This window comes from Papaver somniferum, unplaced genomic scaffold (genome assembly GCF_003573695.1).
Source record: "Papaver somniferum cultivar HN1 unplaced genomic scaffold, ASM357369v1 unplaced-scaffold_135, whole genome shotgun sequence".
NCBI classification, from domain to species: Eukaryota; Viridiplantae; Streptophyta; class Magnoliopsida; order Ranunculales; family Papaveraceae; genus Papaver; species Papaver somniferum.
Window position 1 is genome coordinate 1,697,272 of NW_020622713.1, and position 23,891 is coordinate 1,721,162.

General features: G+C 36.3%; 1 protein-coding gene across 1 annotated transcript; it reads right to left on the minus strand.

Moving 5' to 3' along the window:
- Positions 1 to 2,506: 2,506 nt before the first annotated feature.
- Positions 2,507 to 23,891, minus strand: LOC113333867 (ribonuclease 1-like). Its single transcript, XM_026580238.1, has 3 exons — positions 23,727 to 23,891; positions 22,892 to 23,044; positions 2,507 to 3,137 (listed from the first exon to the last, which is right to left on the minus strand). The coding sequence occupies exons 1-3, from the start codon at positions 23,889 to 23,891 to the stop codon at positions 2,667 to 2,669; spliced, it is 789 nt and encodes a 262-aa protein (XP_026436023.1). The 3' UTR covers positions 2,507 to 2,666.

Below are 23,891 nucleotides of genomic sequence, written 5' to 3' on the forward strand. Positions count from 1 at the left end.
AAACTAATGGGGCCAGTGACCCCACTGGCCTCAGTGTGAATTCGCCACTGGGTAGAACTACGTGCATGATAACTAAAAAAATATCCATCAATTGGTAGAATTATGTGCATGATAACGTGTTGTGAATAAAGAAACCTGCACAAAATAGAGGAGATGAAGAGAGAGCTTTCTTATTCATGTGTAAGACAACACATTGAAGCATGTATTTACAGGGCTAGACACAAGGACATCCCAACAATAAACGAGATTTAACGTTAGACACTATGTCATCCCAATAGTAATAAAAACGAAATTTACCCCATATATCCTAACATAATTACATGTTTATAACATTCATGTTTTTTTTTTGTTTTTCGATACTAATAGAAAATTTCATTAAGAGTTTAATGAAAGAGTTACATTTGTTTTATCTTTCATTAATTTTGCCAATAGAATAGCTTGAGGATTAGAGTTCCAAATATATATTTTTTCTTGTTTTTATTTTCTTTTTCGAAGTAATATTTCTTCGTGTTTATTTGACTTGTATACTTGTATGATTTCTTTACTTTCTTTCTTTTTTGTCTTTTGGTAAGATGTATGTATTGAGCAAAAACTAAACAAACCTACGATCTTGGGGAAGCCTTTCCCATTATATCACTGAACAAAACATGTACCAAAAAATCTAGTGGAGTTTTAATCCACATATTAGTAACCTCGCTAAATTGGGGCTTATGCCTATTAATTTGGGCCTACACTACAGGACAATTTTTTTTATTAAGAGATGAAACTACCAAATTACCCTTTATCAAATACTAATACTACAAATGTGTCCCCATTAAATCCTAATCTTAAAATTAAAAATTAAAATTAAAATCATAAAACTAAAAACCAAAATCAAAATCATAAACATAAAATCACAAAATTAAAAACTAAAATCAAAATCAAAATCAAATTTATTTTCATCTCCACTTCAACTGATTCGTCTTCTCAATCTAAACTAGGTTTTAGTAACATGCAATCGCTCAAAAATTGAAAATTTTGAAATAGAAAAATTTCGGGTTTACCATAATCGGTTAATGTTAATGTGCGTACATGTGATCCAATTGCAAATAGAAACGGTTTATGTTCATGCCCACAAAGACCGATTGTCATGGATATGTTTTGTGGTTCGAGAAATTTGAACCAGAATCGGTTTATGTTAATGTCCATATAACCTGATTATCTACCATTTGAATTCATAACTGCTTAGCCCATAATCAGATTACATTAGCACTTATAAAAACCGGTTATTGATGTATAATGCTAGAATCGGATTTTATACGTGAGTCGAGTAAACGGATTGTTGTAAGAAAAAATTCACAATCTTTCTGTATCTTTTTTTTTTGTTAGAATCGGATTATATGAACACTTTTATAAACTGATTCCTGTTGTGCAATGTCAATAATCGGTTTTATGTGTGTATCGTGTAAACCGATTCTGGTTATACCCAAATTGAAAATGAGTATGACTATGATTTTACACAATTTCAAAACGAGGATTTCATACTCGATCTCAAAATGAGTATATGAATTTATACGCGAACTGAAATCGAGTATGAAATCATACTCATTTTCAGATCGAGTATGATTTAAATTATGTTTGATTTTTTTTCTTTCCCATAATTGGGTTTTTGTGTATATTTGTAAAAACCGATTCTGGTTTTTCTTTTTGTGAGTTGAAAAAATCAATCCAGAATCGGTTTATGAGAGCAGGAAGATATACCGATTCTGATTTGGTGTTTTTCAGAAAAAGGAAAAAAAAATCATTTTTCGATGAAGAACCAAGATTAGTTAATTTTTAGTTTAATTTAATTAAACATCAATTAATCACCCGAACGCTAGTTAATCAAAAGGTAAATTAGCCATTTTCTCACGTTTATCAGGAACTTGTATATTATATTCTTTAATTAGAGTCTGGTGATATTCCTCACGTTTTTCCGCTTGCCATCTTTCTGCCGCTTCATAATCACTACATGATTCTGAGCTGCTGCAATCAGATTCACCAGGATATCTATGTTCCTCTGGATGACTGTCGCTGAGAGAAGACAACGAGAAGGTATCTTCTTCTTCTTCGACAAAGAACTTCTGTTTATTGACATCTTACACAATTTTCTTTGTTCTTTTTATTTTGTTTTCTTGGGTTGTATTGTAGAGCATATATAATATAATTAAGACGGGTGAACCCTGAAAGCTACTACTATTTATAATAAATATTGAAATAGAGTTTTACATGGACTTGGAAAACAAATTAGTACCAAAAAAAAGGAAGGAGTTCTCCGAATAAAACCTGTCGCTGTAGTACAGTTGGGAAAGTCACGGGGTGATGATATCAATTGACCTGAGTTTACCAACACTAAATTCTTTACCCATCAGAAAAATAAATAAATCCCGATCGGTGGGTGAGCTTTGGCTAAACACGCTTCTGTGATGTCGGTTTATACATACAATCTTTTAATTCTGAAGGAAGGTTCCTATGGCACAAGCAGTCTAGAAAAGCCAAAAAGGAATTTGGCTGGATTATCATTACCATTACAAACTCAAATCAAATCTTGAAACGAAAATAATACATGATCTAAAGATTGGATTTCAACTCTTTTTCCACCAAATAAATCCAACAATTAATAAGTAAAATACAAATACAGATGAAGCCTAAACATCAGGTGCATCATCCCCAGTTTCAACAGTATCAATGTGTCCAAAACGAGGGAAGTAGATTTTGGACGAGCTGCAGCTTCCCTTTGGTAGCACCGGACACTTGATGAACTTCTTGGCAAACTTGTCAACACAAACGTAGACTTTGGAGAGCTGACTGTTCCCAGATGCATCATCATTGCAAATAATGAACGGCGTAACCTCGATTTCATCTTCGATAGCTTTCATAATTTGGTATGAACTGTAAAATCCACCATCTGGTTTGATTCCTTCTTTATGAAGAATGTGCAGGAGTTTGATTTTCTTCTTCAGCTTTAAGGCCTTTTCGAAATATTCTTCTTGGTCTAGAATGGATTCTGAACATGTCCCGTGTTTATCCCATTCGTGCCCCCAGAATTTTAGCCCGTCGTTGTTTGGGCAGTCGAGTACTGGCCAATTCTTTTGCAACTTCTTTTCAATGTCTGAGATCTACACAAACACATATATAAAGAACTGAAGTTAGATCACCGGTTTGCGAAGCGTTGACTTCGTAATTTTATAAGAATTATTACTGGGCGTCTTCTACATTTGTGATGCGCAAAATTTACTTAGTTTCAGGGAATGATGAAGTACTTACAGAAGTTGGGTTGAAAGGATTTTCGGAATCACAGTAGGTAGGGTAAGTGCCATCTACGTAGTTTGGCCACAGTCCATGGATACCAAAATCTGATTTTTCCTGGTTTTGACGAACAACCTTGAACGGTATCTTGATGAGATCCTGGCCACTACAACAAAAGATCACGAAGAAAAAAAGATAAACGGTCGTTAAACTGCAGTAATCGATCAAGGGAGCTCAGCAGCAAATGGGTGATTTTAGAATTCCCGTAAGGACTGTGTGATGTCTTTGATGCTAGAGCAGATATGACATCACCAAGGGCACAGGGAAAATGAGTAATGAACTGCAACTCCTTCACCGTTTTACCCTCAACTTCGGTTCATCCATCACGCACGCTACCTGACAACTCTACAAGCTAGAGGTGACTCCTAGGCCTCTGTCCATCCACCCAAAAAAGAAAAAACTTATTCTTCAACAAAACCTCTCAACTTACTGTCCAAACTGACGGGGTCCACTTGAACAAAACTTTCACCAGGATGAGTACTGACAAGATAATCAGCTCCCTGTTTGTCTCCTATCATATAACCTTAAATGAACTATCCTTCTCCAGACACTCATCACACCCGAGCAGGAATAAACTGACGAGTGCAACTTGTACACAATCATAGAATCCTCATAAATGTGCAGTCTCTTAAATCTCTTGAACTTAGCCAATTTTAGCTCTAACTCCACACTGTGCAACCCATGAGCCACCACAAGCAGCTTCAAGAGGAGTACCAAGGTGATCTCTTATAATAGCTTCACCGCCCCCAGAATCATTCTTTCAAGACCCATCAATATTAATCATTACTTCATCCTCTTTAGGAAATAACCAGGTACAATCCCACCACACAATCAATACTTTAATGTGTAAAAATATCCCCCCTGAAAACAAGCTTCCAGAACTGCCACCCTAAAATGAAATATAAGGATAACACCCTTTTGGGGTTTTATAGACATTTATACCCTTATTTAGAAAAGGTCTGGACCCTCTTGATTGAGTCATCTACCACCTCAGGAAAAAATTTGGCTGAGTCAGCTACCACCTCAGCATAGATTTCACGGAGACGAATCTCTCGTTAATTCCGTCCTCTTGTTATTTCCGTCACTTCCATCTCCTTCCCTGTCAACTCTTCCCTCATTCTTCCTCTTCAGTTCTCTCTCAGAAAATAAAATTCTATGCAAGATTGAATTTCATTGATTTCATCCTTAACCCTAGCTCTCCAACCGTTCCCTCACTTTATCTTACTTTTCTCTCAGTTTCATCTCAGATTTAATCCGCTGCAAGATTGAATGTTTCATTGATATGCAGGACAAACAATGAACGATTCACAACAAAACACCAATACCCTATAACAGAAAAAACCCTATATTTTTACATACACAATTCGCCATCTATGAAGAACTAATAAATACGGATTAAAAGTAGGTATTTGAAAGAAGAGATTAGGGAAGAAGATTTGGATAAATGGAGAGCAAAGAGAGTGCAGGATAGAAAGATATAACCCCAACTTCAAAACCAGCAGAAGAAGAAAAAAAGGTATGATTTAGGGTTTAAAATTATTTGTCATCAATCTGATATTAGGATTAAATTTTGTTGGATATCAAATGAAAGTCAGCAATGTTTAGTTAGGTGTTTAAGATTTGGAATGATATGTGGTTTTCTGAAATTTTATTTGGTTAATTGAAGATGAGATTTTGTCTTTATATTTTTGGGGTTTGTGAAACTGAATCTTAGTTCGTTTATTTTTATGTTAGTTTCTGGTATTACCATAGATTATCATTTTGGTATTCTGTGGCTACAACATTCTTACAATTATCATTTTCGGGTTTTGTGATAAGATGTGTAAATGATGCTTCAGTTGTGCTTATTGTAGGATGTTTGTGTTATTTATGAGTTTGTCTAATTCGCACTTTGCACTTTGTAAATATTCACTTGTTGTTTATTATTTGGGCAAAGTCATAGAATGGATGTTTTTATAGTTATGAACAATCAGACGGACTTTATGACATTTCGCTGCAGATATGAGTGGAATTTACTATATTGCAGAGAAATGGAAATGAAATAGTTTTTTTTTTTTGTATCTGGATTTGGTACTTGCGATTTTGGTTCTTGTAAGTCTGAGAATAAACTAGTAAACCATCATCTAATGAGAAAAATGATCCATAAAATTCATGTCTGTGAAATGGATCTTCTGTTGTTGCTTAGAGTGAGGTTGCGGGAAAATCCGACTAGATAGTGTAAGTACTTATGCTGGATAGCTTGCACAGGAATCTGACTAGATCATACTTGCATATCAACAACATTTTTCCCATGTTAAACTATTTTAGTAGAAACTTCAACATAAAGAATCAGAAAAATGAGACAACGAATGTATACTGAATGTATACATATATCTGTCAGATGTGATGCAAAGAATTTGTAATTTATGAATATATGGTATGCAAGTCTTCCTACATATATGACTTTAATGTGTAAAAATACCCCCCTGGAAACAAGCTTCCAAAACTACCACCCTTAGTTGAAATATACAAATAACACCCTTTTGGGGTTTTATAGACATTTATACCCTTATTTAGAAGAGGTCCAGACCCTCTGGACTGAGTCAACTTCCACCTCAGCAAAAAAAATCCGACAGAGTCAGCTACCAACTCAGCAGATTTTCGTTATCTCCGTCCTCTTGTTAATTCCGTCAAAAAAAAATTGACTTTGTTATCTCCGACCGCTTATTCTCGTAGTTCCTCTTTTCATTTTTTCTTCGTCAAAAAATTTTCTTCTTTCTCAGCAGTATCTCCGTCCAGAATACAAATTAGTTGAAGAAAAGATTAGGGAAGAAGAGATCAGGGAATAAGATTTTGATAAAGGGAGATCCTAGAGAGTGCAGGATGCAAACATATCAACCCAACTTCAAAACGCGAACGAGCAGCAGAAAAAAAGAAGAAAAAAAAGAGGTATGATTTAAGGTTTAGAATTATTTGTTATCAATTTGAATTGAGGATTCAATTTTGGGTATGTATGAAATGAAAGTTTAATCGATTTCGTTATTTTAGGTAGATAAGAACTTAGTGCGGTTTGTAGAAGAGAAAAGAAGAGCAGAGTAATGGATTGAGAAATTTTAATGTTTACTAGATTATGAAACAGGTATTTTCATCAACTTCACTTACGATTTAGGGTAACTGAGCACAAAAAAAAGTATGATTTAGGTTTTAAAATCTCATTTTTTCTGTTCGTCGTTAGAGTATTTAGAACTAAGACAAATGAAAAATTTGCGATTTATTCCATGGAAAATAGTATTTAGCTTCAGTTTTGATTTCTTAGGTTTTTCAGAATAGATTTTTTTTTTGTTAAATTAGGGTTCATACTTTCATCACTGTAGCTTGTGAATGAGAAATTTTTATTTATTTATTTTAAAATTGGGTGTATTATGTTGGGTTTCTCTCTAATTCTTGTTTATTGGATACTAAAGATTTTGTAATACTTGTGGATCCTGTGCTCAGAGATTGTTGGAGTTGTTACTTGAATCCTAGTTCAGAGCATTGACATGGTCCACCTAAGTTGAAGTGCAGGTAAAACTCGTCATTCATTACATAATTAGTACTCTTCTTTGTTTTCCTATGCTTTGTCATGGCCACCAGCTTCATTGTTTTAGATTCAACAATAGCTCTAAATCATAAATTTGTGGATAGTTGTAACATGTTGTATGAGTAACTATTTAACCACTGCTAGCTCTAAATATGGACATTTCTCGGCTTAAATTACAAAATATATTAACCCAATCAACATATAATTAAGATAGAACCAAAATCCCAATTAAGTTACACTAGACTACTGAGTAGTGTATTCCTTTTACCTGCATATTCTCATCCCAACCTGCTAACAAGAGATCGACTTTGTTCCCATTGTTTTGTAAATTAGATTTGATGTATGATTCCAACTTCATCGAATCGATTGGTTTTCTTAGTATAATTGGTGGCCTTTTTCTTTCACTTGTTATTACCTTTTTCTTTGATAAATTTATCATCTACGTCAACCTAAAAACATTGGAGATATATATATATATATCATGTACTTTTCTGAAAATTCTTATTGAGTCAAGAATTTATCAGACAATAAGAATCATATATAGTTAAAATTAAATGTATACCAGCTCAGATAAGTAATCCACTGTAAATTTTCATTGGTGCTGTAATTGCTTTTCCTGCAATCTGTGGTATCAATAAGTAAGGGAACTTCCAGTAAGGCTTTCCCCGGTTACATGATAGTGGTAAAATTTACACGGATGGTATGATGGTGTTTGTTTGATACAACTTCATTCATGGGTGTACCATTTTAGGTTTTGCTATCAAATGGTACTTGATATATTGTTTCAAAAAAACTCTCATACGTATTATTGTACACTGCCAATGGATGATATTCATTCAATGTATGATGGCAGTTTTGGAAGCTTTTTTTTGCACAAGTTGTAGTTTCAAACTAATCTAATAACCTCACTTGCGAATTGTTTATAATGTCATAATAATGTCATGATGAGCATGTAGTTTTAGGTAGATAAAACTTAGTTTTCTTAATCACTATAACTTTGTGTGCGGAGTGTACTTTGAGTAACTAAAGAATATGAATTACTACTATTATTACTAATCCTGACTATATTATTTTTGTAGGTTCCAAGTTATGGGTGTAGGAGGGAAGAAAAGAAGAAGTGTTCTCGAAAAGTGAAATCTGCGATTCATGTGGATGAAACAGTGTTGGATGCCACTGTTGAGGACAAAAGAGTGGTATCTACAGATGGTGTTGAAAGGTAGATAGGTGACATTTAGCCTGTTAAGGCTAACCATTCATTTTATGTTGTGTCTGGTCACTTCTTTTTTATTGCTGGAGATTCACATAAGATATTTCCTGAGTAATAATCAGTAAAGATCGAAGAGATGAATACTTACTTTTAGATATAGTTTTGAATCTACTTCTTCTAATAGATGATTGTATGGTATAGTGTAATCGTGCCACCGTTGAGCATTCCCTGTCAAATGCTGAAATTATGCATTAATAGCCTAAAACCCAAGCTACTGCCTATCTGCTCACTATTTTAAGAAGTTAAATTTGAACATAACAATAGTTTATTTATTATTATAAAAGAAAGTTAGATGCCTCTATGCGAATCCTATTTTTTCCATGTTGCTGCATTGTTCTTTCTAGGTGTATTTGGTATAAGCCACTTGTAAACGGAAACTAGACCGGTCATTCGTTGAGTCACTTTTACAACTTGAATACAGGTGGTTATTGGATTAGTTGGAATGTACGACTATTTATATTTTTTCAATGTTGCTGCTTTCCGCTCTCAAATACTTAATTCTAAGAACTTGTATGTTGTAATTGGTGTAACTATTTATTTCTATGTTATAGGATGTTTGTTCACCCTGCCAGGTACCGGGCTTATACGTGCAAGGTAACAACATACTCGAGCCCGAAGGTTTTGAAGTGGGGTGCGTAACCTGCTGTCTCCTGCCGAGCAAGAGAAATTTATGTCAACTACAATTGGTCCCTTACTGCACCTGCCAATGAAAACGTGGTCTAGTGCCTTGTTTCATTTTTTATTGGCTAGTCAGATCTCCACGGGTGATGAAGGTGATAAGGGTAACCGTTAAGAAATGCGCGTAATGGTTTGTGGAAAGGAACTCTCCTTCGGAAAGAAAGAGTTCGCATTGATTTCGGGGCTTAGTTTTAGGAAGTCGGACCATAATTTTTCTCGTCCCGCCACGAAGCCCTGCCTTAAGATAAAGCATTTCCCCGACGAAGGAAAACCAGTAACTGGAAAACGTTTGAAATTATTACTTTTTGGCAAAGTGGAGGAGGAGGAGGACGACGACGAAAAAAAATCGAAGAAATGTAGCAAAAAGGAGGACAAAAAAAATCGAGGAAATGTCACCGATCAAGCAAAAAGGAGGAGGAGGAAAAAATATCGCGTGAATGTCACCAATAAAGCAACTCTAATGCTGAATGTGAAATTGTCAAAGTCCCACTGGAATCTGATGACAAGGTGAAATTGTCGTTAATATATGTTGTCCACAGGTATGTCCTGGGAAAGGGAGATGAAAAAGTAGTTGAGCATGATCACTGGTACCTGGTGGATAACCTCGTCGACGTCAACTCTTATCCTTGGGCTGAAATAGCGTTCAGCAGAACTATTGATAATAGCAATTCTACCTTAGATTCTCAGATTAACGCTAACAAGCCTGTTGGAAGTGAGGTGACTTACAAGAGTCAAGGAATGGCCCATGTCTTGGTGGTAAGAATTAGTTGGGTTGATATTTTCTAGTTGTATAATTTTTTGTGATTGTTGTTTTAAAGGCTTTCCTTTTTTCACCAAGGTTTGGGGTCTGGAAGTGTTGCCGAAAGTGCTTGATAAGTTTGGAAGCAAGACTATTTTTGCAAATTGGCGCCCCCATATGCATAGTGTTACATGCGATTTAGTAATACACCATGAGCCTCTACTTACGATTTTGGAGGAGTCAAAGGTATGAAGTAATAACTACCTTAGTTACTTTATTTTTTTGTTTGCTACATTGTTAATTTGGTCGAGTGACTTTATAAAATTACAGGGTGAAGTGTGTGATGACATTATGTGGCATAAAGAAGATGCAAAGCGTTTGGTAATGTTGGGGTTATGTGAAGGTCCCTTGGTAGATGACGAAGAAGAAGTTTCGTTAAAGAATGAAAATGTGGTGGAGAACGAAGATATGTTTGAGAACGGTGAGGAAGAAAATATGTTAGAGTCTGAAAATGTTTTTGTGGATGAACAGGTTCCAGAGGAGAGCAGCATGGATGATGAAGAGGACGAAGAAGATCTGTTAGGGAATGAAAATGTGGTGGAGGAAAAAGATCTGTTTGAGAAGGATGAGGAAGAAGCACGTGTGGCACATCCTCGCTCCCAACTTGATGTTCTTTGTTCTAGGACATCAACTTCAGTCATTGCTTCTTTCGAGTATTTTGTGAAAAATGCAATGATTGGTCATACGGAGGATTTGAAAATGACAGTGATTGGTGAAATGGAGGTATTTAAAAGTGCAGTGAAGGGTCAGTTGGAGGAGTTAAGTGTCCAGGTAAGTAATAGCCATAAAACAATGTTGAATCATGTAGAGTGTTTAACTGCCGAGATCAAATCAATAAAGGATAAGATTGGTGGAACCAAGACGTACAATGCATTCTCAAAGACAAAAACGGTGAGTTAATTGGAAATTCATTGTATTAAGATAGATAGAATGTCACATCTATTCTGATATTGAAGTTTTATTGAACTGATATTTATATTGTTTGAACAGGGGACTCCACCTGGAGGACATAACGAAGAAGGAGATTTTGATGGTGCGGCAATACAGAAGCCAGATGTGATTCCTGGCAATGGATCCAACAGTATTGAATTAAATCCACCATATCCGTACAATCCTCCAAATAAGGAAGTTGATGTGAGTCGAGCTGTTGTAAGTATTTGTTGCATCTCTAGTTTTGTTGCTACATTAGCACGTATATATTTTGTACTTTTTTCACAAACCTATCGTGGTATGACTTTTTGACCGTGTCGGATATGTAGGTAAAAAATATTTGTAACAGCTCAACGGGGAAAAAAAGAAAGCATCAGAAAAATAAACCCTGCACTGGCCCTTCTGCACCCATTATTGTTCTTTCTGATGATGTTACAAAAGGTCAGGGAAGGGCTAGGAGGAAAATAAACCCTGCACCTTCCCTGTTGCCCCCGTATACTCCTTCAAGGAAAGTGGCGAAAAATAACGCAAAAAAGGTTCCGACAAGCGAAGAGCCTGTTATCATGAATTATTTTGAAGAAGACACATTGGATCAACAAATAACGAAGCAGGATATAGATGATGTGAACAGATTCATAAACCTCGGGTTAGCCTCATCCCTAGTATACCCTTTTGTTTCTGTATCTTGTTGTTTCTCCTCCCTAGTATACCTTTTTGTTTCTCTGTGTTGTTGTATATGTGAAAACTAACAATCATGGTGTTGCCTTATAATGGATCTTAATTTACCACAGTATCAAGGAACATGGCGATAACTATAATGGTGATGGTACATCATTATTGTCTTGCTCTGAGTATAAACTACTACTACGTTCAACTGGTTGGTTATGCGGTAATGTGAGTCATATTGCATCATTTGATATTGACGATTAAATATAATAATGAGAACATCATTTGGGTTGTGAGAAGTTTTATGTTTATTGGTCTTCCTGCAGATTATTGACAGTCATTGGTGCTTTTGCACAAGTCTTATCCTTCTAACAAATCCACTGGTACCTGGTCATACTTTGAAAGTCACTTACCGGTAAGTTTTTGTGCATAATAGATTGGATATTTTCTACTTATTTATATTATTGCATGAATACATTGTGACTGAGCTGCCTTGCTCGTGAAACAACAACATTTTGCGAATGGTGATTTTTCCCAAGTTGACAGATTCAGACTAGGGTTAGCAGGACGCCGTGGTTCACCACCTAGTGAGCATTTACCCTCTTGGGATAAGGTTGATGTCGTATATGGTGTAGTTTGTATTGAAAATATTCACTGGGTCACAGTATCCATTCAAGTAAAGGAGAAGATGATTATAATTTATGATTCTCTTAGACCGAATCGTAATAATCGCTCAAGCAAAATTCACCCGGGAGTCGGTCAAATTCGTGATTATTTGGAGAAAGCATACAACCGCGTTCCATGGTGGTGTAGATATGACTTAGAAACCCCTAAGAAAAATGATATGTGAGTCTTACTTGAAATCTATTTTTAACCTTGAATTTTTAACCTTATATTTGGAGAATTGATCCATATACTATCTATGCAGTAACTCTTGTGCGGTGTTTGCTTTCAAGTTTATCGAGCATATGGTCAGGAAGATTCCTGTTTGTGAAGTCGAACCTGCTTTCGCTACTCGTTATCGATGCGAACTTGCTGTGCAGCTATTCAAGAAACAATTTATATAGGTGAATGGCACAAGTGGTGAATAGTAACCTGTAATCATATGATCTTGTAGTATAATTCCTGGCTAGCATGTTGGTCCCTGTTTTTTGGATGTGTATAGTTGAAAAAGATGTCAGATGTAGTTCTAAATCTAAGTTAGTGGCGATGGACTCTTATACCCTGGATATATCTGTTTATATTTTGTTGATCATGTTATGCTCCTTCAGTTATGTATGTATAGCGGCTTGTCTCTGCTTCTAAAAATTGATGCTTAGATATTTTATCTACTCCATGTTCTTTGAAGGGAGTTAGCAGCTTAGTTTCAGCTAAAGATCACTGGTTTAGGTGACTTGAAATTTAAAAACTAAGAATACACAGGTAGCAAAAATGTGTATAAAAAATCCACTAAAGTTTAAAAACAATATAGAATACATAGGTAGTAAAAATATACAACATAACCTAGTTAGTAATTCTGCGAATCATTCCCGAATAGTAAATCATATTTTCATCATGCATATCCTATAATCTCTTTTTCTTTTCAACATGCTTAGTTCGTCTCTATCTCTATCCTGAGAGAGATCATCTCAAGATCCTATAATCTTTTTTTGCTGATTTGTCTCCTTCTTTTGCTGTCTGAGTTTCCTCTACCTCTTCTTAGTCTCTCAGTCTTAATTAACCTAGGACGTGCGGAAGAATGATATGTTTTGCATGCAACCTAGTTCTGTCTTGATTTGTCAAAATTAATTGTGGCTTTCTATCCCTTCCCTGGTGGTCTTTTCAAAAAAAAAAAAAACACAAAACCAAGCTTATGTGGTTCCCATGACTACTGTTGAAGTCGGATCCGGGTCGGACTCTCCAGACCCGGTACCAAATACTGATTCCCCATCTTTATCTGATAATAATATCTCTATTGCAAGAAGACTATCTTTCTCTTCGCATTTTTGGGGGGATTCTCTTGAATCCCTAATTTCACCTTCTGTTCTAGTGAGCCCTGAAAGATTCTTATCGAGGAACACCTCTATTTATACATAAAACAAAAATAAAATTGTTTGAAAGAATAGTAGAAAAAATGGAACACAAAGAAACTCTGCTTTTAGAGATAAAATCCCTTCCTCTAGCTCTTGGATGTGGAAATGTATCTACAAAGGAATAATTTTAGTTGAACAAAACAGTATTTAGGAAATGGGTGATGGAATGAAAGTCAATATATGGGAGGATAAATGGATTTCTGTTTGTGTATTTTCAAGAATATAAGAACCCGCGATGATAAGAACTCGTATAATCCATCCTCAGTTCATCCGAGTGAGAGACTGATGCAGAACAAGGATAGTCACACCTGACAGTTACAACTTTCAGAAAATATTTTATAGTTATTTTCAGTTTCTAGTTTCAGTTTCTTATCTTGTGTGTCTAATGTGTGTGTTAACTTCCTATAACTACCTACTAGTATTTAATCTTAGGATCCTGATTTGTAAAACGTTATTGATGATTCAAAACACAAATCTCTTGAGATTATACCTTGTGTGCAGGATTCAGAACAGTGTTTTGTGGATTCAAAACACACCTTGTGGATTCAAGGCTATTTCTTATCATTACCGCTGCGTCAATTGGATTCAGAGAAAGGTTTGATCCTTGTTTCATGGCTTCTAACAATGATGGAGATGGTGGCAACCGCTCGACTGGAGATGTTCGGGAGAGTGCTGCGACGTTAGGGCAGATTGCTAACACTCAAGCAAAAATGATAAGGTCCGTAGATTTCATATTCAGTTCATCGAAATGAGAACCTATGTTTTAACTCTAGTAAACTTTGAACCCGAGATGTTGAAATATGATATATTTCATCTCTATTAATTCGAAATCTGACAATATGAAATATGATCCATATCTAGACGTGGTCTAAAATATACACGACATTTATTAATATACTTGGTCATAATGAAGGTTGTTAATACCCCGAAAACACGAATTGAGTTTAGCAAAGAAACACAATTTAGCAAAGAAACACAAACTTCATGATCTGTATGAACAAAATAGGTTTATGTGAACCATTGGATTCTTAATCCGTATGAGACACAATAGATGGTTATTGGCCATCGATTTAGGGAGAAACCCTAAATGTCGCGAATTTTCCCTAAAGATTCACAGTAATTACAACCGTTTCCACCAATATAAGCAAACCATAACCCTAATTATCACTTTTACCTGATGTATCCCCTCTCTCTTCATCAGTTCATTTGCAAACGAGAACCAGACCAGCCAAAATATCTCCTCCTCTCTTTGAACTCCACCATTACCAACCATTTAAGCCCTATATGACAAAACCTCATTATGATTATTAACCTTCAACATCTCTCAATTGTGCAGCAGTTATGTTTGATTTTACAAATTCAGCAGGTACAGTTAGGGTTTTTATCAAAAAAAAATTTTCTCTTCTTGATTTCTTACTGATCGATTTTCTTAATGGGGGTTTAACAATTATTTTTTCTGGTTGGTTTCCGGTAGATCGAACAGCTTAAGTTGCAGTTCAGATCTTCTACATGTAGATCTCAACATCTTTAGTCGCAGTTCATATCGGGTATACTTGATTTTATTCGATTTAGGTGATTTTTACCTTTTGTATAATACTGATGTTAGGTTTGGCTTGTTGATTTTAACCAATTTTTTTTGTTTTTGGTATTTTTATGCAGATGCATGGAGTTAGGTTTTAATATGGGATTTATCTGTTTGTTTTTAGGTTAGTTACTTAAATTGAATGACTTGAACTTTAATTTGATATGAAAGTTATGTTTTGGTGTGATTTTTTTTTTTGTTGATTTTGCAGGTTGAGAACCTAAAGAAAGAAAATGAAAAAGAAAATGAATTTGAAGATGAATAGAGAACTAAGTTAGGAACATGGAAACACGCCCAACTGAAGCTGAGAAGAAATTGAAGGACTCCAATTTGAAGCTAGTGAATGTAAGGACTTCAACTGAAGCTGAGAAATTGATATGGAAGTTGTGGATTGGTGTTGATGATATATAGTTTTTTGTTTGTTTGTTGTTTTTGCAGGTTGAGAATGTAAGGAAAGAAGTCGAAATCCTGAAGAGTTCTTTATGTGACTCTTTATAATAGCGATTTAATGCCTGGTGATCCTGAACTCCACTTAAGGGTTAAATGACCCCATCAGTGTCTCAACCCGCTGAGTATGTAGATGCTTACGTAGAAAAAAGTGGCAGTTGCTAGGACTGTGTAATCCTCTTGTTACCTTATTGGAAGGAACTTTGTAACTACTAACTAGTGGCCAGTTTCCTGTTAGACCTGCATATGTATATACTTCCTTATTGGAAGTATATATACCTTATTGCTATATATACTTATTGTGTGATGATTGTTGAGTGCCCAGCATATAGTTACGCGTTGACCAATATATGAATTATAGAAAAGATACTATGGTTTTTCTGCTAACAAAGGGATATCTAAATATAATTTTGATGGGTGTTTGACCCCCTTTGAGATGGTAACATTTTGAAAATTATGTATGCATTAGTTTTCTTAGAAAACTATGTTGAAGAAGTTGAATTATGGTAGATAAATACCTTTCTATATTTTATGAAAATGTATGTTCGTCTGATTCGGGATGTATTTTGATAGTTTAGTTCTGGATCAAACCTAAGCTGATGGTTTTGTTTGTCGCAGTTTTGCAGTATGAAGCTCGCTGAATACAAAGGGAGAGCAACAAAGTAGCAATGGATATTAAAGTTTGTTAATGGTGTTAGATATTAAACTGATAACTATCGTCGTAATCTAATGGGTTGTTTGGAGAACTGCGATATTGTTCGTAAATTTATACTCTGAAGTACTATCCTGCTGCATTGCACTTGCCCAACAACTTCAGTTACTACCAAGTAAACTGAACAGAAAATAAAAGGTATACTAAATTACCACTCATACACATTGCTCTAAATAAACTTTTTTTTACCATAATACTGCAAGAGAAAATGATTGATTTTACTACCACTCCAATTACATATTAGTCCCATGTAGAGCAGAATACTTCTTCCGATTAATCAATCTCCTATTAAGTGTGTTATTCTCAGCTCTTATAGAATTAACACATTTGACCAGACCATTGTATGTATGGTGTAATAGATCTCCAAGAGGTGGCAACGGCGTAACTGGAAGACCCAACTCAGCTGTTTCCTTTCTTAATTTACGACCTTCTTCAATCGCGTCATACCATTCCTCACAGGACATAACTCCATTGGCAGAAGTATCCAGATTTGTTAAAGACATACTTGAAGAACCCTCATCCGCTGGTTTTGGTAGGTTGTTGGTTTGTTGGTTGCTTTGACGTCTTCTTTTTGAAGGAATTTTAGAAGAAAAAAAATCCAAACATGATTTGCTCTCTGATCTTGAACCCATGTGATCGAAGTGGGTAGTTTAAATTGTAAGGAATCACTCCTAAGGGTTGGATGTCATATATATATATATATATATATATATATATGTATGTATAGAATTGTAGACTGAGAAAGCATCTTCCTACCTCACTCATATCTAAGTTGTTTGATTTTCCTTTTGTTTATAATTTTTTTTTCTTTGTTATGTTAAATGACTCACCCATTTGCTTTGAAATTTGAATAAGCATTTACTTCCCAACTCCCACACCCCCACCTGCTTTGAATTAAAATAAAATAAAGGCCGCCACAATAATTTGTCCCTTATTGGACCATTTTTATGCACAATTTTTAATAGTGGTAGAGGTAACGGTTTGTCCCCTTATGGCATGGAGGTGTTGTGGCTAATGTGATGAAAAGAAATTGGTTTTCACTTTTCAGGTACAGATGAGAGGATTTGAAGGGAATGTTGTCAATGTGTGTAAACATTACCCAAGAATGGGACAAGCTTTAAATTTGCTTTTTTTTTCTTCCTTATCTCTTTTGTTTTTGAAAGGTAACACAACCCATAAGCTGCCAGCAGAAGACTAATTGGGAAACGTGAAAAAAAGAAACAAAAAAAAAATTTGACTAATTATAATTAGTCAAAAACAGCTTGCTTTTTTCTTTTCAGTTACACAAGAGAGGCGCCAGCTATATTTAGTTGGCATTAAATTCTACATGTTTGCCAACATAAGTATAAATGGACATCATTCAGATTCGTTTGTGCTTAATAATCTCTAGGGTAAATAAAATCACTGTTATTTGGTACATTTGTTTACAAGTTTTTATCTCAAATCATCTGAAAACAATGGCAGGATCCTCTCAACAGTCTGACGTAACCTCACTTAATTCAACTGCCCGAACAAGAAATCAATATACTACCATATATGGGAGGAATGGTGTTGCGTCGGATGGTGATGAGTTTGTTGACTCTAAAAAACCTATTGCTAAGCGTGTAGTAACTAATTTCTACACAACAAAAAACGGTAGCCAATTATGTAAGGAGTGGTTTGAGTTAGTAAAGGAGGATCGCCAGTTACGTGAAGAATGCAACAGGTTAAGGATCTCAGTCCCGGAGTCATGTATCATTCGTTATCATGGAAGCGGCGTATGGATCAAGGAAGAGAATTTTGGACAGAGTTTGTTTCAAGATCTTGCGCTTGTTGAGCTGATGAATGGTGCAATGAAGAGCGATATCCGAAGGCACAAGAACGCAGAACTTGAAAAGAAAAGTGATGAAGAATGGTTTAAGATAATGTCTGATAAGTTTATTTTATATTTGAAGTCCTTTTTATTAGGTACGATGGAACTCTTTTTACTTCTAGGTTGTCCTAGTTATGGCTATATAATTTTCGTTGTTTCAATAAGAAAAGTAAATGAAAATTAGCACGTTTAAAAGAGTGCATCACCTAGCTACCAATCACTAAAACAACATGGTAGTAAATGATTTTTGATTCTTGTAATCAGTTCACATGAAACATGCCAGTAGAACTTACAATTAATAAACATAAGATAACTAAGGAATTCCTTTTCAAAGGGTAATTCCCAAATTCAATTACAAAAGACCTACTTTCCGAAATTTAAGGTTTAATATCAAGTCTGAGAAAAACTAATTTACCCTGAGGATGAAAATATGACTAAATCCACTCTACTAATGATGTCGCCTAAACTATTTCAAACAAACATAACAAGGTAAACAATGTCAGCAACCAAAACCACTCCAGTTCTAAGCCTTGGGACAACGTTTGTTTTTAGCATAATTCCCTTTCTGGTGACACCTTGAACAAGCTCTTTTCTTTCTAGGTTTTTCAATGGCAGACCTTTTCCTCTTGATGCTCCGACGACCAACTTCCGGTGTAGTTTTTGGAGGAAGCACCACCCGTTCTGCCACCTCCGCTGGGACATCCCAAGTTTCTGTGCTCAGCACACCATATATTTTAGGTTCATACATAGATCTCCAAACTGATGTTTTATAATATTCCCCACAAAGGCCTTCTTCTTTTATCTTATATGTCTCACACACTGCAAGTACGTGGGGACACGGAAGATGTTGATAGTCAAACACTTTGCACGTGGAAGACCTTCGGTCAAGATAGACGGTGTGCTGCTCTTCATAGTCACCCTCGTCCACTTCATATTCGTCCCCATCGACATGGCAAGCCACAAACCTTTTTGCCACAGCCCACCGTTCTTTGATTATATCCCGTGCATGTTGACTCAAAGGATCTTGCCGATCACGAGCTAGTTGTCTACGTTCGCAGAACCATTCCATAAGGAACCTGCGAATGTAATCGACTAAATAAAAGATTGGAAGACCTTTAACATCAGTTATTCTTGAATTGAAAGTTTCACAGGCGTTTGTAGTCATGAGAGTAAAACGACCTGTTCTAGCCTTCACCCTGGCCCAAATTTCCGGTCCAAGATCCACTACAGATTTTAAAGAAGCGGGGCTCACTAAACCTAGGTCTCTCATAGCAAGTTCATAATCATCATTGCTAAACGCTTTTGCAGCTCTTGTAAATGCCACCGAAGCCCTGGCGTTGTGGTAGGTCTGTTTGATATTTTCTGCAAGGTCAAACATTACAGGATTGACCTATAAGTACAACATGAAGCATGCATATATATATATATATATGTCTGAAATGTATCATACAACAGGGTGGACAACAAAACTTGTTTGGACTGTACATATATGCAATATGATGTTATTGATGCTACAAAACTTGTTCTCCCACCTCCGCTGGGACGTTATATGCAATATGATGCTATTGTCATTGACTTCATAACTCTATCTAGATACGCACACATAAAGACCTACAGTCTGATAAGTTATACTAAACACAAATCAAGGTTAACGTTGTATCCATTCAGATAACTAACATAAAATCTATTTAAACACAAAACTCGTGTGTTTATAGTATATAAAGTCTTGTTAAATACCTGAAAGATGGTGGATGCAGTATACTTGATTAGCACAAGGAAATGCCAACCTTATGGCTCTACCGATCGAAGGGTGCCTGTCTGTTGCCATAACAACATCTTCATTCACAGCATACTTATCGCCAAGTACTCCGACTAACCTTCTCATAAACCATTCCCAAGATTCATTATTCTCTGAATCAACAACAACAAAAGCAATAGGATAGATCGACTCGTCGGGATCCATTCCAACGGCTGACAGTAGAACTCCTTGGCGTGGCCCTGTAAGATGTGTACCATCAACCAAAAATGCGGGTCTGAAACAGTTTTTGAATCCTTCAATACATACTCCAAAAGCAAAGAAATAATATAGAAAAGAATCATCTGAATCAGTTACAATCTCGGTAACAGTACCCTTGTTACGAGCACCAAGCATGTGACTATAACCAACGAGGTGTTGGTACGATTCATCAGGGCTACATTTGATCATCTCAGTACCATGCTTGCAAGCGATGTATCCCTGTCGGTAATTGATAACCACTCCATAATCCCTTTTTATGTCCATAACCAGTTGTTTGGGCGTAAATGCCGCATCTAGTTCTTTGAATTTGTGCTTGAAAAGCTCTGCAATTCCAGTAGCGGCCGCTTTGGTTCTTAATTCAGGGTCAATCCTTTTGTTGCTTTCACAAGTCTGCACATCATTTGCAACTGTGAGTTTCCACAATCCACAAGAATCTAAGGGAACTCCTCGCAGACGCCACTCGCATGTCTTGTCTTTGCATTTGGCAATAAACCTCTGGCTGTCGGATTTAAAAGCTTTGTACTCAAAATTTCTTTCTACTTTGGCTATTGCAAGTATAAGTTTCAGCTCCCCCTTGCTTTTGAAAGTGTTACCCGCACATAGATCATTGTACTTCATATCCTTCGGGGTTTAGGAATATCCAGAACCGGCGCTGGAGTTGTTGTCGCATCATGAAGACATCGGAGTTTCTTGGCTGATGGAGTCATTACTGGTTCAAGACATGTCCTAGCCTTTGGACCACTAGTACTCGCTGAAAAAATAAAACATTCAACATTAGTGTGACTATTTGGTCAGGAAAAACATAATAAAAGAGTACAATAATAAGAGGGACAAATAAACGTACCTTTAACACCACCATCTCCCTTGATGGTTTCATTCTTGGACTGATAATCCTCACTGGAACACGACGTGAGATTGTTAAGAGGGGTCAAGGGAGTGTGGGGAAGCATCTTGGATCCGCTGTAATCTTCAGTAGTTGTTTTGGGAGTCACGGGAGGAATATCTACTTTTACTTCTTCTCCATATTTGATTGTGTAAAATCTTGGGACTCCATATGTATGGCCAACATAAAAAATCAACATTTCTTCACTAACAATCTTAATCCTTTGCTTAAATGAGGTTCCCGGGACATCTATGAGGCCATACACATCAAAACAAGGTTTGTGCACGAAACCTAAAACATCCATTGCTCTCTTCTTCACATCCTCAAAAGTGTACTTATCAGGTACCCCCTCAAGATGTGTCATACCTTTGTAGTCATCATTACCTTTTTTGTGCACCCATTCACCATTGCAGTGGATGAGAACAACTTTGCTCATCATTATGGCGACGACAATTTAGGGTTCTAAAAGCAACTGCATTTCACAAAACATACTATCAGGTATATACAATATAAGCTTCTTAAGCAAAAAGTGAATTACCAATCAATTCCTAACAATCTTAATCCTTTGCTTAAATGCGGTTTCTGGGACATCTATGAGGCCGTACACATCAAAACAAGGTTGGTGCAAGAAACCTAGAACATCCATTGCTGCCTTCTTCACATCCTCAAAAGTGTACTTATCAGGTACCCCTGCAAGATGTGTCATACCTTTGTAGTTATCATTACCTTCTTTGAGCACCTATTCTCCATCGTAGTGGATGAGAACAGCTTTGCTTATCATTATGGCGACGACAAATTAACAACTGCATTTCACAAAACATAACATACTATCAGTTATAAGATCATCCTGTATCATGAACCCTACATAAATTAAGTAACCAAACCACAAAATTGAAGATAACCCATACCTCATTTCACTGTAAACTATATAAATAAACATGGATTCGAATCCCCAATACATATTTAAGAACCCTAACTTTGAATTTAAAAGTGAAATTAACCCAAATTTAATATCGAATTTGAAAAAGCTAAAAGTTAAGCTCACCTATAGATCATTCCTTCTCTATCTCAGTTGGATGATTTGCTTTCATCGTGTAGCAGCTGCCATGAAAAAGAAAAAAAAAAGATGAAAGAAGGAATAAGAAGAAGATGAACCGCTAAAAAAAAAGAATGAACTTGGGTGGGTTATGTAAGGAAAAGAGGGGTGTAACGGGGGTGTAAGAAAGGTGAAGCGTTAGGGTCCCGTCAAACAGTAGGGTCCCGGATTAGATGGTCTTGACCCTAGTAAAAATGTTATCACTTCGTTCATCCCCGTTGTCACCTACATGGCACCTACGTGGTCGAGTTGAGAAAGGTCTTTAGCGTAGGGTCCCGACTTATAATTATAAGGTCCTGACCCTGGTGGAAAAGGTCCTCACCTCGTTCGTTCTACTTGTCATCTACATGGCGCCTACATGGCGCCTAGGTGGTCAAGTTAAAAGGTCCTTAAACTAAGGTCCTGACCTACTTCCAAGAGTCCAGAACTTTCAAATCTTATTTAATTCCATTAACAAGATTATTTTATTAATAATCCAAGAATCCAGTATAGGGTCCAGTTAAAGGATCCTGGAACTTGACAACAAAATATTAACAAAAATTATCTTATTTTAATATTTTTCTCTATTAGAAAACTAGGGTGGGTCCAAAAATGTCATGTACGGAGTCCATACCCTGTCTAGGGACCCTAAACACTTAAATACCATTAAAAAAATGTGATTTCCAAATTTTCATTTCAAAAAATAAGATTTTTTAAAAATATGTTAGGGTCCAGTAGAGTGTCCAGACCTTTTCATCAGGACCTTTGCCCTGAAAACCACACAGAAAAACACTTACTTTAAGTTTTGAAAGTTGGAAATAATATTAAACAATTAAGGGTCCTCTAATATCAGGGGCAGAAATATCATATAGTGACACTTTTGATAGATTTGGGGTTAGGGTGGCACTTTTGGAAAAACATTTCCAAGAGTGGCATTTTTAAGAATTGAGCCATTATTACTGGGCGTCTTCTACATTTGTGATGCACAAACTTTACTTAGTTTCAGGGAATGATGAAGTACTTACAGAAGTTGGGTTGAAAGGATTTTCGGAATCACAGTAGGTAGGGTAAGTGCCATCTACGTAGTTTGGCCACAGTCCATGGATACCAAAATCTGATTTGATTTTTCCTGGTTTTGACGAACAACCTTGAACGGTATCTTGATGAGATCCTGGCCACTACAACAAAAGATCACGAAGAAAAACAGATAAACGGTCGTTAAACTGCAGTAATCGATCAAGGGAGCTCAACAGCAAATGGGTGATTTTGGAATTCCCGTAAGGACTGTGTGATGTCTTTGATGCTAGAGCAGATATGACATCACCAAGGGCACAGGGAAAATGAGTAATGAACTGCAACTCCTTCACCGTTTTTACCCTCAACTTCGGTTCATCCATCACGCACGCTACCTGACAACTCTACAACCTAGAGGTGACTTCTAGGCCTCTGTCCATCCATCCAAAAAAGAAAAAACTTATTCTTCAACAAAACCTCTCAACTTACTGTCCAAACTGACGGGGTCCACTTCAACAAAACTTTCACCAGGATGAGTACTGACAAGATAATCAGCTTCCTGTTTGTCTCCTATCATATAACCTTAAATGAACTATCCTTCTCCAGACACGCATCACACCCGAGCAGGAATAAACTGACGAGTGCAACTTGTACACAATCATAGAATCCTCATAAATGTGCAGTCTCTTAAATCTCTTGAACTTAGCCAATTTTAGCTCTAACTCCACACTGTGCAACCCATGAGCCACCACAAGCAGCTTCAAGAGGAGTACCAAGGTGATCTCTTATAATAGCTTCACCGCCCCCAGAATCATTCTTTCAAGACCCATCAATATTAATCATTACTTCATCCTCTTTAGGAAATAACCAGGTACAATCCCACCACACAATCAATCCCCTGCCATCGAGGAGCCTTCTAATATAAGGCTTGCCCACATCAGAGAGCTTCGTTGCAGCACATTTCAACCTGACATCATTCACAAAAATATAACTTACCCCATCAGCACTCAT

Bases quoted from the DNA above. Each gene is read 5' to 3' on its own strand.
- LOC113333867 (XM_026580238.1), bottom strand. From the start codon at position 23,891: ATGAGTGCTGATGGGGTAAGTTATATTTTTGTGAATGATGTCAGGTTG. The intron at 23,045-23,726 runs GTAATGATTAAT...CTTTTGTTGTAG, and splicing joins TATTTCCTAAAGAGGATGAA to TGGCCAGGATCTCATCAAGA. The intron at 3,138-22,891 runs GTAAGTACTTCA...GTGTTTGTGTAG, and splicing joins ATCCTTTCAACCCAACTTCT to ATCTCAGACATTGAAAAGAA.